This window comes from Hesperophylax consimilis, chromosome 17, assembly GCF_061612785.1.
Source record: "Hesperophylax consimilis isolate HC1 chromosome 17, BYU_Hcon_1.0, whole genome shotgun sequence".
NCBI classification, from domain to species: Eukaryota; Metazoa; Arthropoda; class Insecta; order Trichoptera; family Limnephilidae; genus Hesperophylax; species Hesperophylax consimilis.
The window spans coordinates 34,273,438-34,286,984 of NC_142852.1; the positions used below are offsets into that span (position 1 = coordinate 34,273,438).

Sequence of the window (13,547 nt, forward strand, 5' to 3'; positions counted from 1 at the left end):
GGTATGGTTTTCCAATAAATGGTTCCCGGGGCGGCGGTACATGACTACACGAACTCTACACAAGAGTGGATTTTATAAAACAATTTCAAGAATACCGCACTGACCACTGGCCGGAACTAGTTGTACTAGAATGTTAGTTGTAAGTCACTAGCTTCGATGTAAGTCACCGTACTTATTATTATTATATTATTTTTCTAGTACCTATACAATATTTATTTTTCTAAAAACTAAACAAAACTAACCATTACGCCGTTTCTCCTCAGGGGCAGGCAGAGAGGACGGACGCCAAACAACTCGGTCACACCACACACTCCTTGCCTCATTCACATTCATACATCGTCTCATACATACTCTTCTATTATTCTGACCCTTGACATGGCCCGACTCGAGTATCTGAATCACTTGATCGTGCCATGGCTTCCTCGGGCGTCCCCGACTTCTGCCACCATTGACATCTGCATCATATATTCTCCTTACACTCCTTTCTTAGCTCATTCGCTCTACATGCCCAAACCATCTAAGTGTCCCTTTCTTAATCTTACTCATTATTTTTCCATACTAACAATTCAACTGTTTTTATTTAAAAACTACATTAAAACATTTAAATTTGTAAAAAAAATATTTATATTTTTTACTTGTACTATCGTGTAGAATAATCCCTCAAAGTTAGTGCACTTTACCCCCGGATACCCTGTACATATATATTTGTACAGCGCCCTTGATGTGTTTTTTTTGGCACTTTACAAATCATCCAAATATTATTATTATGGTTTGCCCAATTGGGGTATTCAATATCCCATTAAATATTCCCATTTGACATTGAATTTCCTGTTTTTCTTAATAAAATGCTGTTTTTGAAAGCAGATCAACGACTCTTTCAGATTTTAGTATTACAAATGGACATACGCAATTAAAAATACTCAAATTTTGAATGCACAAGACAAGTCGCTTGCCGGAAGATTTGATTTTGTAAACTGCAGTTACTACTGTTACTAAACTGCAGTTACTACGATTACTAAACTGCAGTTACTACTGTTACTAAACTGCAGTTACTACGATTACTAAACTGCAGTTACTACTGTTACTAAACTGCAGTTACTACGATTACTAAACTGCAGTTGCTACTGTTACTAAACTGCAGTTACTATTGTTACTAAAACACAAACTAACAAACGTATCTAATAAGACAAAGGTATTATAAAAGTTACTGTCACTTTTTTTCGTTTTATATAAAAATATCTATTACAAAATTTGCAAAACATTGCAAATACTTTTCAAATGATAAACTTTTAAATGAAAATTCAAAGCGTGGTGTTCTCTCTTTCTAATTTTATTTAAATCATATATCTTACCATAATAAAAAATGAGATAGCATGACTTTTATGAATCTGTGTCAGGCTGGGATATATCTTCCAAAAAGACTTCCAAGAAGGGGTTAAAAAGAATAATTGTCTGTATGCAATCGAATTGAAGATTAGGTGAGGTTAGGTTATGTTATATCAGTTAAGGTTAGGTTAGGCAACAATCAGTAAGGTTAGGTTATGTCAGATCAGATCATGTTAGGATAGGTTAATAATTACCTCGGCTTCAATCAGATTCTTGACGGTCTTCATGACGGCTACAGGCGATATGTCCGTGACGATGTCCAGCCCCCGACCGCCCTCAGCCGGCGCGGCGGACAGTGCGGCCAAATGCACAGCCTGCGAGGAACTGTGCGATATCCACACCACGTAATCTGCAGTCAGTGTTTGGTCCGCCAAGGCAGTGGTCACCTGCAATCACAATGGGCAAGGTATCCAGTATAGATCTATTCGACAGTTGATGCACTTGCGTTTATACACGGACAAGTGTTCCCCTGACTCTTGATTCCCCTGGACCGACAGTTGATCCCCCTACAGTTTATACCCCGGCATATGTTCCCCTGACAGTTGATTCCCGGACAATCTATCCCTCGACAGTTGATTCCCCAACACTTGATCTCCTGACAGTTGATCCCCTCTGTTGATTTCACCGACAGTTGATCCTCCGACTGTTGAATTTCCGACAGTTGGCCCCTCAACAGTTAATCCCTCAACAATTGTTCCCCTGACAGTTGATGTCCCTACAGTTTATCCCCCTCATATGATCCTCTAACAGTTGCATCGCATGACAATCGATCCCTCGAGAGTTGATTCCCTGATAGTTGATCCCCGACAGATTATCCCCCTACATTTTATTCTTCAACAGTTGATCCCCTGTGAGTTGATTTCACCAACAGAAAATGTATTTTTTTTAATCCCCCTCTCTCCCAACCCCCTAGAGGGTGTTCAACCATTTTGTTTTTTGCTTCATTGCTACCACCCACAAATGACAATGTATAGTTAGTTATTCTACCTGCTGTTTGATGTAGCTCCACACCTCACTGTAGGGACGAAGTTCTAGCTGGGCGCCCACCCCCTCCTGCCGCAGCTGTTCTAGGACTGCGGGGGGCAGATCGGGGCCGCTCTGGGTGAACACCAGCAGGCGCGAGGGCGTCACGCACACGTACCCCACAAACACCGGGTTATACGGGATGTCGGAACCTCGCAGATTCAACAAATCTGAAAAATACGTTTATAGTTAATCAATGGTATAAATCACCTTGTGCTGCAATTGTCGTTGAGTCATCTCGTGCTATTTCTGCCACAATTTTTTTTTTGGGAATACAGCACAAGAATCCCAACAGCTCTGATTGTCAGACTCGAGAAAGAGATGGAGAAGAGGAAGGTGGGGAAGAGGAAAGTGGGGAAGTGCCTAGAGATACTAAGAGTATCTTTCACTCTGGAACATGTCATGAATATACTGTATATTATTTTAATGAATAAATTGTGAAATTAATCAAATGAAATTTATTTGCACATGCCGGGATTTGAATCCACGACCTGCGGATTCCTAGTTTAGTTTAATAAACAGTTTTAGAAACAGAGAACGACAATTTCTCTTTGCATTTAAAGGTTTACAATAATTAATATTGTCATTACTTCTAGTAACATCTATCGAACACTCTCTTTCATAATACTCACAGGCCACGTCGTCCAAAGCCGTGACAACATATGCTGTTAGTTAAATAATACTCACAGGCAGCGTCGTCCAACGCTGTGACCACATACGCTGTTAGCTAAATAATACTCACAGACCACGTCCTCCAAGGCTTTGACCACATACGCTGTTGGCTAAATAATACTCACAGGCAACGTCGTCCAACGCAGTGACCACGTATAGTTCGGCAGATTTCTCCTCCATCTTTTCTCTAATGTCTGTCAACTTCTCCAGAACAGTTCTGCCTGGAAATGAAATTAACGAAATTCATCTAAATTTATAGTGGAGAGGGGGGGGGGGGTGGATAGAGAATTTCAGAAGATGCGAATTCCTTACGATATATTGCATCTTGGGGAAGGCTAGCTAGAAAATTTCCAAACAAAAAATTCCCCAAGATTTACAGGGTTTCGAAAAAAATTTGCTGGTTAAAAAGTGAACATTTACGCGATTGGTCAATGCTCAGACTATAGCCGTCTCACTCTCACTATAGTATTGCCAGCTCCACACGCTTCTTATTGAAAATAACAGAGGGCGCCAATTCAGTTTACATGTAACTGTACGAAACTGTAGAGGTAATAATACAATCAGAGAGAAGAAGGTTTGGATGGACTGCTTTCAGCAAACATAACGTCTGCCAGATGCATAACATACTTGTATACTTGTACTTACCAGTGTAGTTAGCTGCCAGTGGAAAGATTGGGTTGTTGGGCGATTGTGGTCTGGTGTCAGCATCAAGTTCCTCCCACACCAAGTCAACCAAGTCCTGATCCACTGCCACAAGCGTGTGGCCGGCCTTCTGTAGGGCTTTCTGCAGTACAATCAAACATAACGTTTCGGTTTGGATCGACACAAAAGATACCTAACACCGAAACTAAATAACTCCAGGTCTTGCTCCACTGCTCTGTAGGGATTTTGCAACACAATCAAACGTTTTGGTTTGTTTGTTAACGATGCTGTGTTGGGCGCACATTTGGCCTATTTCCCTACTATGCACCGATGCCGAAGGGATCAATGACACTAGTTCCTAGGAGCATCTTCCATTGTAATACTGGTAAAACAAGGATAGCATACCTACCGGACGCCTGTGCTCTAAAGATTGCAGTCCGTTTGTTAAGATTGGGGAATCTATCAAACGGACCGCCCGTTTCTGCAGAGTCAAGGGTTTTTTTCAGGTATTTAGGGGCTCCGGACCAGAGATGGCTGCCAAATTCGACAGTAGGGCGCACTTGCGATTTGTACAGGGTCAGCAGTTGTGTACTATTAAAGTATCTGCGGGCCCTGTACAGTACGCCCAGCTTCTGAGAGGCCAGCTTTACTCTGGCTTCGATGGAGCCCCCGTACCTGAGCTGGTCACTTATAGTTACACCAAGCATATCAATGGAAGGCCTGTTCGGAAGATTGCTTCCGTTGAAGGAGACTAGGTTATCATTTGGATCCCTTTTAGACGTAATCAGGCGGGATTGGGTCTTTGAAACATTAAATTAGACGAGATTATTTTTACCCCAGGAGGAAATACTCTCGAGATAACCATGTTGTAATGCATGTTGATTACTGAGAGAAAATACTGTGTTTGATTCACTTGATCATGCCGTGTTGACTTCCTCGAGCGTCTTCTTCCACCAGTGACATCCACACATGAAATCGGTACATTATTACAGTGTTAAGTTGAGGAATCAGTAACGAGGGAGGACTTACCTTCAGTGGTTCCCACACGGAGTTGGCCATGAGCAACGGATTGGCCCCAACATTGGAACGGGGAGGCAAGTTTTTCACCAACCACTTCTCCTGCGTTGGGGTTTCGGGGAGCGCTAAAAAAAATACCAAAGTATAAATAAAAAAAACACTGAATTTAGTCTATAAATCACCAAAAATGCTCATTTCGATTGTGCGTCTGTCTGTGATTGTAACTCCGGTTCAGTGAACTAGGATTTGTTTTTAATTTTTATTTTTAAAAATGATACTGATCGTGTCAAGAATTCAGACAAGCGATGAAGTGCCTACCTAAAATAAAATGTCAATGTCATTTTAAAAATTAGAACTGATTGTTTGAAGAATTCAGACAAGCTGTAAAGTAGCTACCTATAGTATAATATATATTTTAATAGAAAATTATTTTAATTGTCATTTTCACAATTGGAACTGATTGTTTGAAGAATTCAAGTGATGTAGTACCTACCTATAACATAATATATATATTTTAACAGTAAATTAGTTTAAATGTCATTTTCAAAATTTGAACTGATTGTTTGAAGAATTACGACACGTGGTAAAGTACCTACCGATAATGATATATACCGATAATGATTGGATCATTTTCATTTTCGTCAGAAAATCATCTCAAGGGCTCTTAACAACTTAATTTATCTATTTTATCTTAGCAACTTGATGCCTTGACACTTGTTTGTCAAATGTTTCTGTCTTGATGAGTGTGAGTCATAAGTACTTACATTGCTTCATGAGTTCCCAATCCCCGGACAGTTCTGCCGCAGCCTGAAGGTAATATCTGCCGTCCGTCCATAGCAGGGCCTGGTCGGGAGTCACCACGGCTGTCCCCGCCGAGCCCGTGAACCCCGACACATAGTACTTACATTGCTTCATGAGTTCCCAATCCCCGGACAGTTCTGCCGCAGCCTGAAGGTAATATCTGCCGTCCGTCCATAGCAGGGCCTGGTCGGGAGTCACCACGGCTGTCCCCGCCGAGCCCGTGAACCCCGACACATAGTACTTACATTGCTTCATGAGTTCCCAATCCCCGGACAGTTCTGCCGCAGCCTGAAGGTAATATCTGCCGTCCGTCCATAGCAGGGCCTGGTCGGGAGTCACCACGGCTGTCCCCGCCGAGCCCGTGAACCCCGACACATAGTACTTACATTGCTTCATGAGTTCCCAATCCCCGGACAGTTCTGCCGCAGCCTGAAGGTAATATCTGCCGTCCGTCCATAGCAGGGCCTGGTCGGGAGTCACCACGGCTGTCCCCGCCGAGCCCGTGAACCCCGACACATAGTACTTACATTGCTTCATGAGTTCCCAATCCCCGGACAGTTCTGCCGCAGCCTGAAGGTAATATCTGCCGTCCGTCCATAGCAGGGCCTGGTCGGGAGTCACCACGGCTGTCCCCGCCGAGCCCGTGAACCCCGACACATAGTACTTACATTGCTTCATGAGTTCCCAATCCCCGGACAGTTCTGCCGCAGCCTGAAGGTAATATCTGCCGTCCGTCCATAGCAGGGCCTGGTCGGGAGTCACCACGGCTGTCCCCGCCGAGCCCGTGAACCCCGACACATAGGCGCGCCGTGCTTCGTGTTCCGCTATGTACTCACTCTGGAACACCAAACTTATAGTAGAACAGAGATGATGTTTACGAAATTGGAGTTTTGAGAGGAAATCGGTTAGGTTAGGTTTAAATGTGTTTATTAACTAGATGAAGTTTCCGGCATCGCCCGGCCTTAAACAAAGTGACTATCCCTTTAAGCAATATGACTATCTTATTCAAGCAATGGGACTATCTCTTTCAGTAATGTGAGTATCCCTATCAGCAATGTGATTATCCCTTTCAGCAATGCAACTATCCTATTTAAGCAATGTGACTATCCCATTCAGCAAAGTGACTAACCCTTTTAGCAATATGACTATCTTATTCAAGCAATGGGACTATCTCTTTCAGTAATGTGAGTATCCCTATCAGCAATGTAATTATCCCTTTCAGCAATGTAACTATCCTATTTAAGCAATGTGACTATCCCATTCAGCAAAGTGATTACCCCTTTTAGCAATATGACTATATTATTCAAGCAATGGGACTATCTCTTTCAGTAATGTGAGTATCCCTTTCAGCAATGTAATTATCCCTTTCAGCAATGTAACTATCCTATTTAAGCAATGTGACTATCCCATTCAGCAAAGTGACTAACCCTTTTAGCAATATGACTATCTTATTCAAGCAATGGGACTATCTCTTTCAGTAATGTGAGTATCCCTATCAGCAATGTAATTATCCCTTTCAGCAATGTAACTATCCTATTTAAGCAATGTGACTATCCCATTCAGCAAAGTGATTACCCCTTTTAGCAATATGACTATATTATTCAAGCAATGGGACTATCTCTTTCAGTAATGTGAGTATCCCTTTCAGCAATGTAATTATCCCTTTCAGCAATGTAACTATCCTATTTAAGCAATGTGACTATCCCATTCAGCAAAGTGCCTAACCCTTTTAGCAATATGACTATCTTATTCAAGCAATGGGACTATCTCTTTCAGTAATGTGAGTATCCCTATCAGCAATGTAATTATCCCTTTCAGCAATGTAACTATCCTATTTAAGCAATGTGACTATCCCATTCAGCAAAGTGACTAACCCTTTTAGCAATATGACTATCTTATTCAAGCAATGGGACTATCTCTTTCAGTAATGTGAGTATCCCTATCAGCAATGTAATTATCCCTTTCAGCAATGTAACTATCCTATTTAAGCAATGTGACTATCCCATTCAGCAAAGTGATTACCCCTTTTAGCAATATGACTATATTATTCAAGCAATGGGACTATCTCTTTCAGTAATGTGAGTATCCCTTTCAGCAATGTAATTATCCCTTTCAGCAATGTAACTATCCTATTTAAGCAATGTGACTATCCCATTCAGCAAAGTGCCTAACCCTTTTAGCAATATGACTATCTTATTCAAGCAATGGGACTATCTCTTTCAGTAATGTGAGTATCCCTATCAGCAATGTAATTATCCCTTTCAGCAATGTAACTATCCTATTTAAGCAATGTGACTATCCCATTCAGCAAAGTGACTAACCCTTTTAGCAATATGACTATCTTATTCAAGCAATGGGACTATCTCTTTCAGTAATGTGAGTATCCCTATCAGCAATGTAATTATCCCTTTCAGCAATGTAACTATCCTATTTAAGCAATGTGACTATCCCATTCAGCAAAGTGATTACCCCTTTTAGCAATATGACTATATTATTCAAGCAATGGGACTATCTCTTTCAGTAATGTGAGTATCCCTTTCAGCAATGTAATTATCCCTTTCAGCAATGTAACTATCCTATTTAAGCAATGTGACTATCCCATTCAGCAAAGTGCCTAACCCTTTTAGCAATATGACTATCTTATTCAAGCAATGGGACTATCTCTTTCAGTAATGTGAGTATCCCTATCAGCAATGTAATTATCCCTTTCAGCAATGTAACTATCCTATTTAAGCAATGTGACTATCCCATTCAGCAAAGTGACTAACCCTTTTAGCAATATGACTATCTTATTCAAGCAATGGGACTATCTCTTTCAGTAATGTGAGTATCCCTATCAGCAATGTAATTATCCCTTTCAGCAATGTAACTATCCTATTTAAGCAATGTGACTATCCCATTCAGCAAAGTGATTACCCCTTTTAGCAATATGACTATATTATTCAAGCAATGGGACTATCTCTTTCAGTAATGTGAGTATCCCTTTCAGCAATGTAATTATCCCTTTCAGCAATGTAACTATCCTATTTAAGCAATGTGACTATCCCATTCAGCAAAGTGCCTAACCCTTTTAGCAATATGACTATCTTATTCAAGCAATGGGACTATCTCTTTCAGTAATGTGAGTATCCCTATCAGCAATGTAATTATCCCTTTCAGCAATGTAACTATCCTATTTAAGCAATGTGACTATCCCATTCAGCAAAGTGACTAACCCTTTTAGCAATATGACTATCTTATTCAAGCAATGGGACTATCTCTTTCAGTAATGTGAGTATCCCTATCAGCAATGTAATTATCCCTTTCAGCAATGTAACTATCCTATTTAAGCAATGTGACTATCCCATTCAGCAAAGTGATTACCCCTTTTAGCAATATGACTATATTATTCAAGCAATGGGACTATCTCTTTCAGTAATGTGAGTATCCCTTTCAGCAATGTAATTATCCCTTTCAGCAATGTAACTATCCTATTTAAGCAATGTGACTATCCCATTCAGCAAAGTGCCTAACCCTTTTAGCAATATGACTATCTTATTCAAGCAATGGGACTATCTCTTTCAGTAATGTGAGTATCCCTATCAGCAATGTAATTATCCCTTTCAGCAATGTAACTATCCTATTTAAGCAATGTGACTATCCCATTCTTGTGACTAAAAGACTCTTTCTGACTATTGGACGGGGTGTCAGCGAATACCCTATAATATTAATAATATTTATTTATTTATTTTTTCATGTTCTCCATAAAAACGGTTATACACCAACATATCATGGAGAAGATTACAAATTAAAAGGTTTACACAGGCAGTTTTATTATTTTGTGACATATGTTATAAGATAGTTACTGAATTGTCTGTAGGTGACATTGAAAATGTCGATGGCTAATGCAGAATCGTTAAGCAGTTGAGTCGCTCTGTTTATTGGCGCGTTCTGATAGGCAGAAGTCCTCGCTTTCGGAGCATATAAGAGTGCATGGGATCTCCCTCGAGTATAATTGTTAGAGACTTAAAAGTTAACCTCTTGCAACATAGGCGGATTGTGTATTGTACCAGAGATTAACTTAAAAAAATGTTTGGCTAAAAATAGTATAATATATTTATGTCCAGCTCCAGTTAAATATTGGCAATATGACCAACTCTGGCCGCTAAAGGCGCTGGTGAAGCATATTGACGTTGACATTCCTTTCAATGGCAGCAAATTGAATTTATTACTATCATGTTGACAGAGTTTTGCAATTTGTATTGTTCAATATTCATAACAAAAAATATGAAAATGTCCCAAAAGTAGGTTCTGTGTGTTCAGTTTACGGATGAAATAAATACAAACGACTAAAACACTCCCAAGTCGTTTTCTAAGACACCAAAAAACGTAGACGGATTACAGTTGAAGAAATATTATGGTTTATTAAATTTAAGCAAATAAAATGTACTTAATTTTGTAAAATGTGATTAATACCATTAAAATATTATTATAAAAATTTAAAGGTTAATTCGGCAAACAGTGTTAGTTCCATGTAGCAAGCATTCTGTGTTCATGTTGAAGTTATAATGATATGATCGCGATCTGCACACTAATTTAAATTCTGTTCATTTCCGAGAATTTTGTTGAAAACATCTGGGGTGCATTTACCGATCGCCGTTCGTTTCGAATGTCCAATATTTTTGAGCAAATTTTCGAATATTCACTTTTAAAACACTGCACTCAAATCACATATTATAAATTTGTAATAATTATAAGGTTTATTTTTATTTAAGTTCAAATGTTGATTGATTGATTTTAAAAATAATTTCAAAGGGATGTTGCCTCATTTCCCTTGAAAATACTAAAAAAAACACAAAGCGCTTGGAGGAAGCGTTAGGACGTGTCCTGCTGCCACGAAGGGCGCTATACTACTTTAAGAATTTAAGAAACTTTCCCAATTTTTTTATTATTTATTTTTATTAAGTGAGTTGATAGTATAATGTTCTTTATACATCTGTCTAACAAAATACGTATTTTAGTAGACAAAACAAAGCAAGATAACCATTCTTCATATTTAAAAAAATACATGTTTATTTCTACTAATAAATTTGAATCATTATCTTTCAAAAACAGTTATTAGTCTTCAAAAGAGATGTGCTTTATTTCAAATAAATCCATTTCAAATGGAAATGCAAAATGCAAAATGGGTATTTTCCATTTTGCATTTTAAATGCTTTTCTCAATGCATTTTCCATTTTAAATGCTTTTTTGCAACATTCTTCCTACTATCTCCACTCATCTTTTTTTCATAAGCCCCAAATATCAGTCGGTCCACAACCTCGCTAGGAGAGATAATTTACATTTTTCAAGTTGCTCCCTGGTAGGAGCCCTGGCAATTGAGTGATACCATTACAAAAAATACTGATTCAAATACTGAACATGGGGCCATGACGCTGTAATATTAAATGTTAGATAGCAGTTTCTATGTTTTTACGTTGGTAACATTAGTCCTGCGCAAATTTTTGTGGTTTCATAATCTGTAGTCGTGGTGTTTTTGGATTTACCATCATGTAATATGTTTGTTATACATTGATGTCCATTATGAAATGACAAAATTGTTTAAAAATTCTATAATTATTTTAATTGTTTGACCTGAGAAACCATTTTGCATTTTCAATGCATTTTGAAAATAGGTATTTTGCATTTTGCATTTGAAATGCTTTTCTAAAAACCATTTTGCATTTTCAAATGGAAAAGTTTTGACCCATTTCCATTTTGCATTTCAAATGGTTTTGTGTACCCATTTTGCATATCTCTGGTCTTCAAATACGTTCAGAAATATCCTATTTGTTTGGAATTTATTGAGAAGCGAAAATACACCCAAATTCTCCGACATTCTGACAGCATTTTTAAGAAATGTAACCGTCAATAATATGCCAGAGGCCTGAAAGGTTAATACATAGCCGCTTTAATATTCTTTTATGTACGAGCCAAAAAATCAGATGGGTTTTCTAATTTTTTTTAGTGTCTATAATTCTGTAATGTAAAATATTGAATATATCACATAAAATCCTTTGAAATGTATGAGAAAAAACCTTGGCGAACAACTCATGGCGCTAGTGTAATATGTTGCCGATAGAATGTATGAGAAATGTCAGAAGTCGGAAGTATTATTGGGTGTACCTGGTGGGCGTCTCCCGTGGGGATGAGGTAAGCTTTCAAGGACTTGGTCTGCTGCATCAAGGCCCGGAGGCGCGCCAGTCTGTTGGCCATGTCAGGATCTGCCTTTGAGTCGACAACGGCTGCAATCGACCTGAAATTAAAAGAGATTCTTTTCATTTAACAGTCCCAACTGCTCCCTGCTGTCGTGAACAATTGGACTGTGGCGGAGAGGAAGATAGGAACAGTTTTTATTTTAATATTTTAATAAGTTCCCTCTGGGCCTAGATCATCTTTGGGGACGCTGTAAAGAAAGAGAAGGAGTGAACTGGCAAATCATTACGCAGGCAAGCTGTTGAAATCAAGAAAAAACGACTTGTTATAATGTCATAAATTTCAACCCAACTGTGATCAATTACAGTAGTTCTTCTGACCATCTTCCATTTGTATACTTCTACCCGACTCCTGTGCTCTAAAGATTGCAATCATGTTTTTTTCAAATTTCATTTCCTTCAAATCTTGAAACTGTATTATTGATAAATCTTGCCTATTTCTTACATATCCCTTTGGTTTTGCAAATATATTATTTACTTACTTACATGATTCCATATAATTGAGCTAGGATTCACTCACCAAACACAAGAGCCTCGTCTCTTTATGGTGAGGAAAAGCTATTATTATTTACCTTGATAACACTGTATAATATGTATAATTGTATATTTATTGTAAAAAACATACAAATATTAAATTTTAAAAAAAAATAAAAAATAAAAAAAATGTTTTACCGACAGGAAACCTGTCAATTCATTTGTTGAAGGCCTGCAGTCCCATTTTTAACAGGAATAAGAATAATTTGACCAGATTTTTAATAAATTGGCAATATTTTATATCAGTGTAATTTCTCCGTGTATACGGTTTACATTTGTCAAGGGTCTTTTCAAGACCCAGACTCACCCTTTTATTCCTTAAAAAGACTCACCACACAGCACACCCAGAGATGACATGTGAATCATAAATTATTCGGCATGCACACTTACCTCATCCTAGAAGATGAAGATGTTCCATGCATATATTTACGTATGGAAGTACGGTATAAATAATTAAAATTTTCAAAAAGTCTTAACTGGTAGAATTAACTTAATGGTATGAATTCATCGCTCTCAGTCAGATGTTGAGAGAGTTGAGAGAGTCCGGCTGGAGATATCAAAGGGTTTCCCTCAACCGGCCTCTTCTGCTCCTGGATAAACCTCACCCCACGAAGCCGGACACGACTGTTAATCCACAGACCGTAGCTCGCCACTTGGGCTGATCTATGGCAGAGAGACGAATGGTTCCCGGGGCGACGGTACCCATGCACGCCTCCCAAATTGCATCATTGGGACTAATAAATAGTTAAAACTTACATTTTAAAGTTCACACTTGTCAAAAACTTCAATAAAGACTTATGTGCCAACAGCAGTTGTAAAATTGTATAATGATAAGATATATTATCAGTGCCTTATCAATTTTACAGTATTTACCAGCTGACTTGTAACCGATAGCGCTCGGGGACTTGGGGTAAAGTTTTCAGGTCAAATTCCATAGTACCTGACAACTGGTTGCATTCTTAAGGTGGAAGTAATATTATTGATTTATTTAACAATTTGTATAGCGCCGCTTTTGTGAGATATCACCTCAGGGGCGCTTAACAGTTTTTTTTTTTTTTTTTTTTTTTTTTTTTTTCTTTTATTTTTCCCAATTTATACAATTAGACATTACAGTTTTATAATAATAAGAAAGGGGACCCACTAAGGCGCAGCCTGTGCGTGGGTAATATAAGTGTATACATTATATTTTTGTACCTAAAAATAATAGTAAGCATATAAAGAAAAACGATAGGATTATAA

At 38.5% G+C, this 13,547-nt stretch overlaps 1 protein-coding gene across 1 annotated transcript in view; it reads right to left on the minus strand.

The window, feature by feature from the left end:
- The window catches only part of ApepP (Aminopeptidase P), a 41,632-nt gene extending 28,489 nt beyond the window's left edge, over positions 1 to 13,143 (minus strand). The window contains exons 1-8 of the mRNA XM_089641720.1: positions 13,065 to 13,143; positions 11,686 to 11,815; positions 5,505 to 6,378; positions 4,753 to 4,865; positions 3,727 to 3,865; positions 3,207 to 3,302; positions 2,374 to 2,579; positions 1,581 to 1,772 (exon numbers count right to left, since the gene is read on the minus strand). Coding sequence (XP_089497846.1) covers positions 1,581 to 1,772; positions 2,374 to 2,579; positions 3,207 to 3,302; positions 3,727 to 3,865; positions 4,753 to 4,865; positions 5,505 to 6,378; positions 11,686 to 11,815; positions 13,065 to 13,066 — 1,752 coding nt within the window. The 5' untranslated portion in view covers positions 13,067 to 13,143. The remainder of the gene's footprint in view (positions 1 to 1,580; positions 1,773 to 2,373; positions 2,580 to 3,206; positions 3,303 to 3,726; positions 3,866 to 4,752; positions 4,866 to 5,504; positions 6,379 to 11,685; positions 11,816 to 13,064) is intronic.
- Between the last annotated feature and the right edge of the window lie 404 nt (positions 13,144 to 13,547).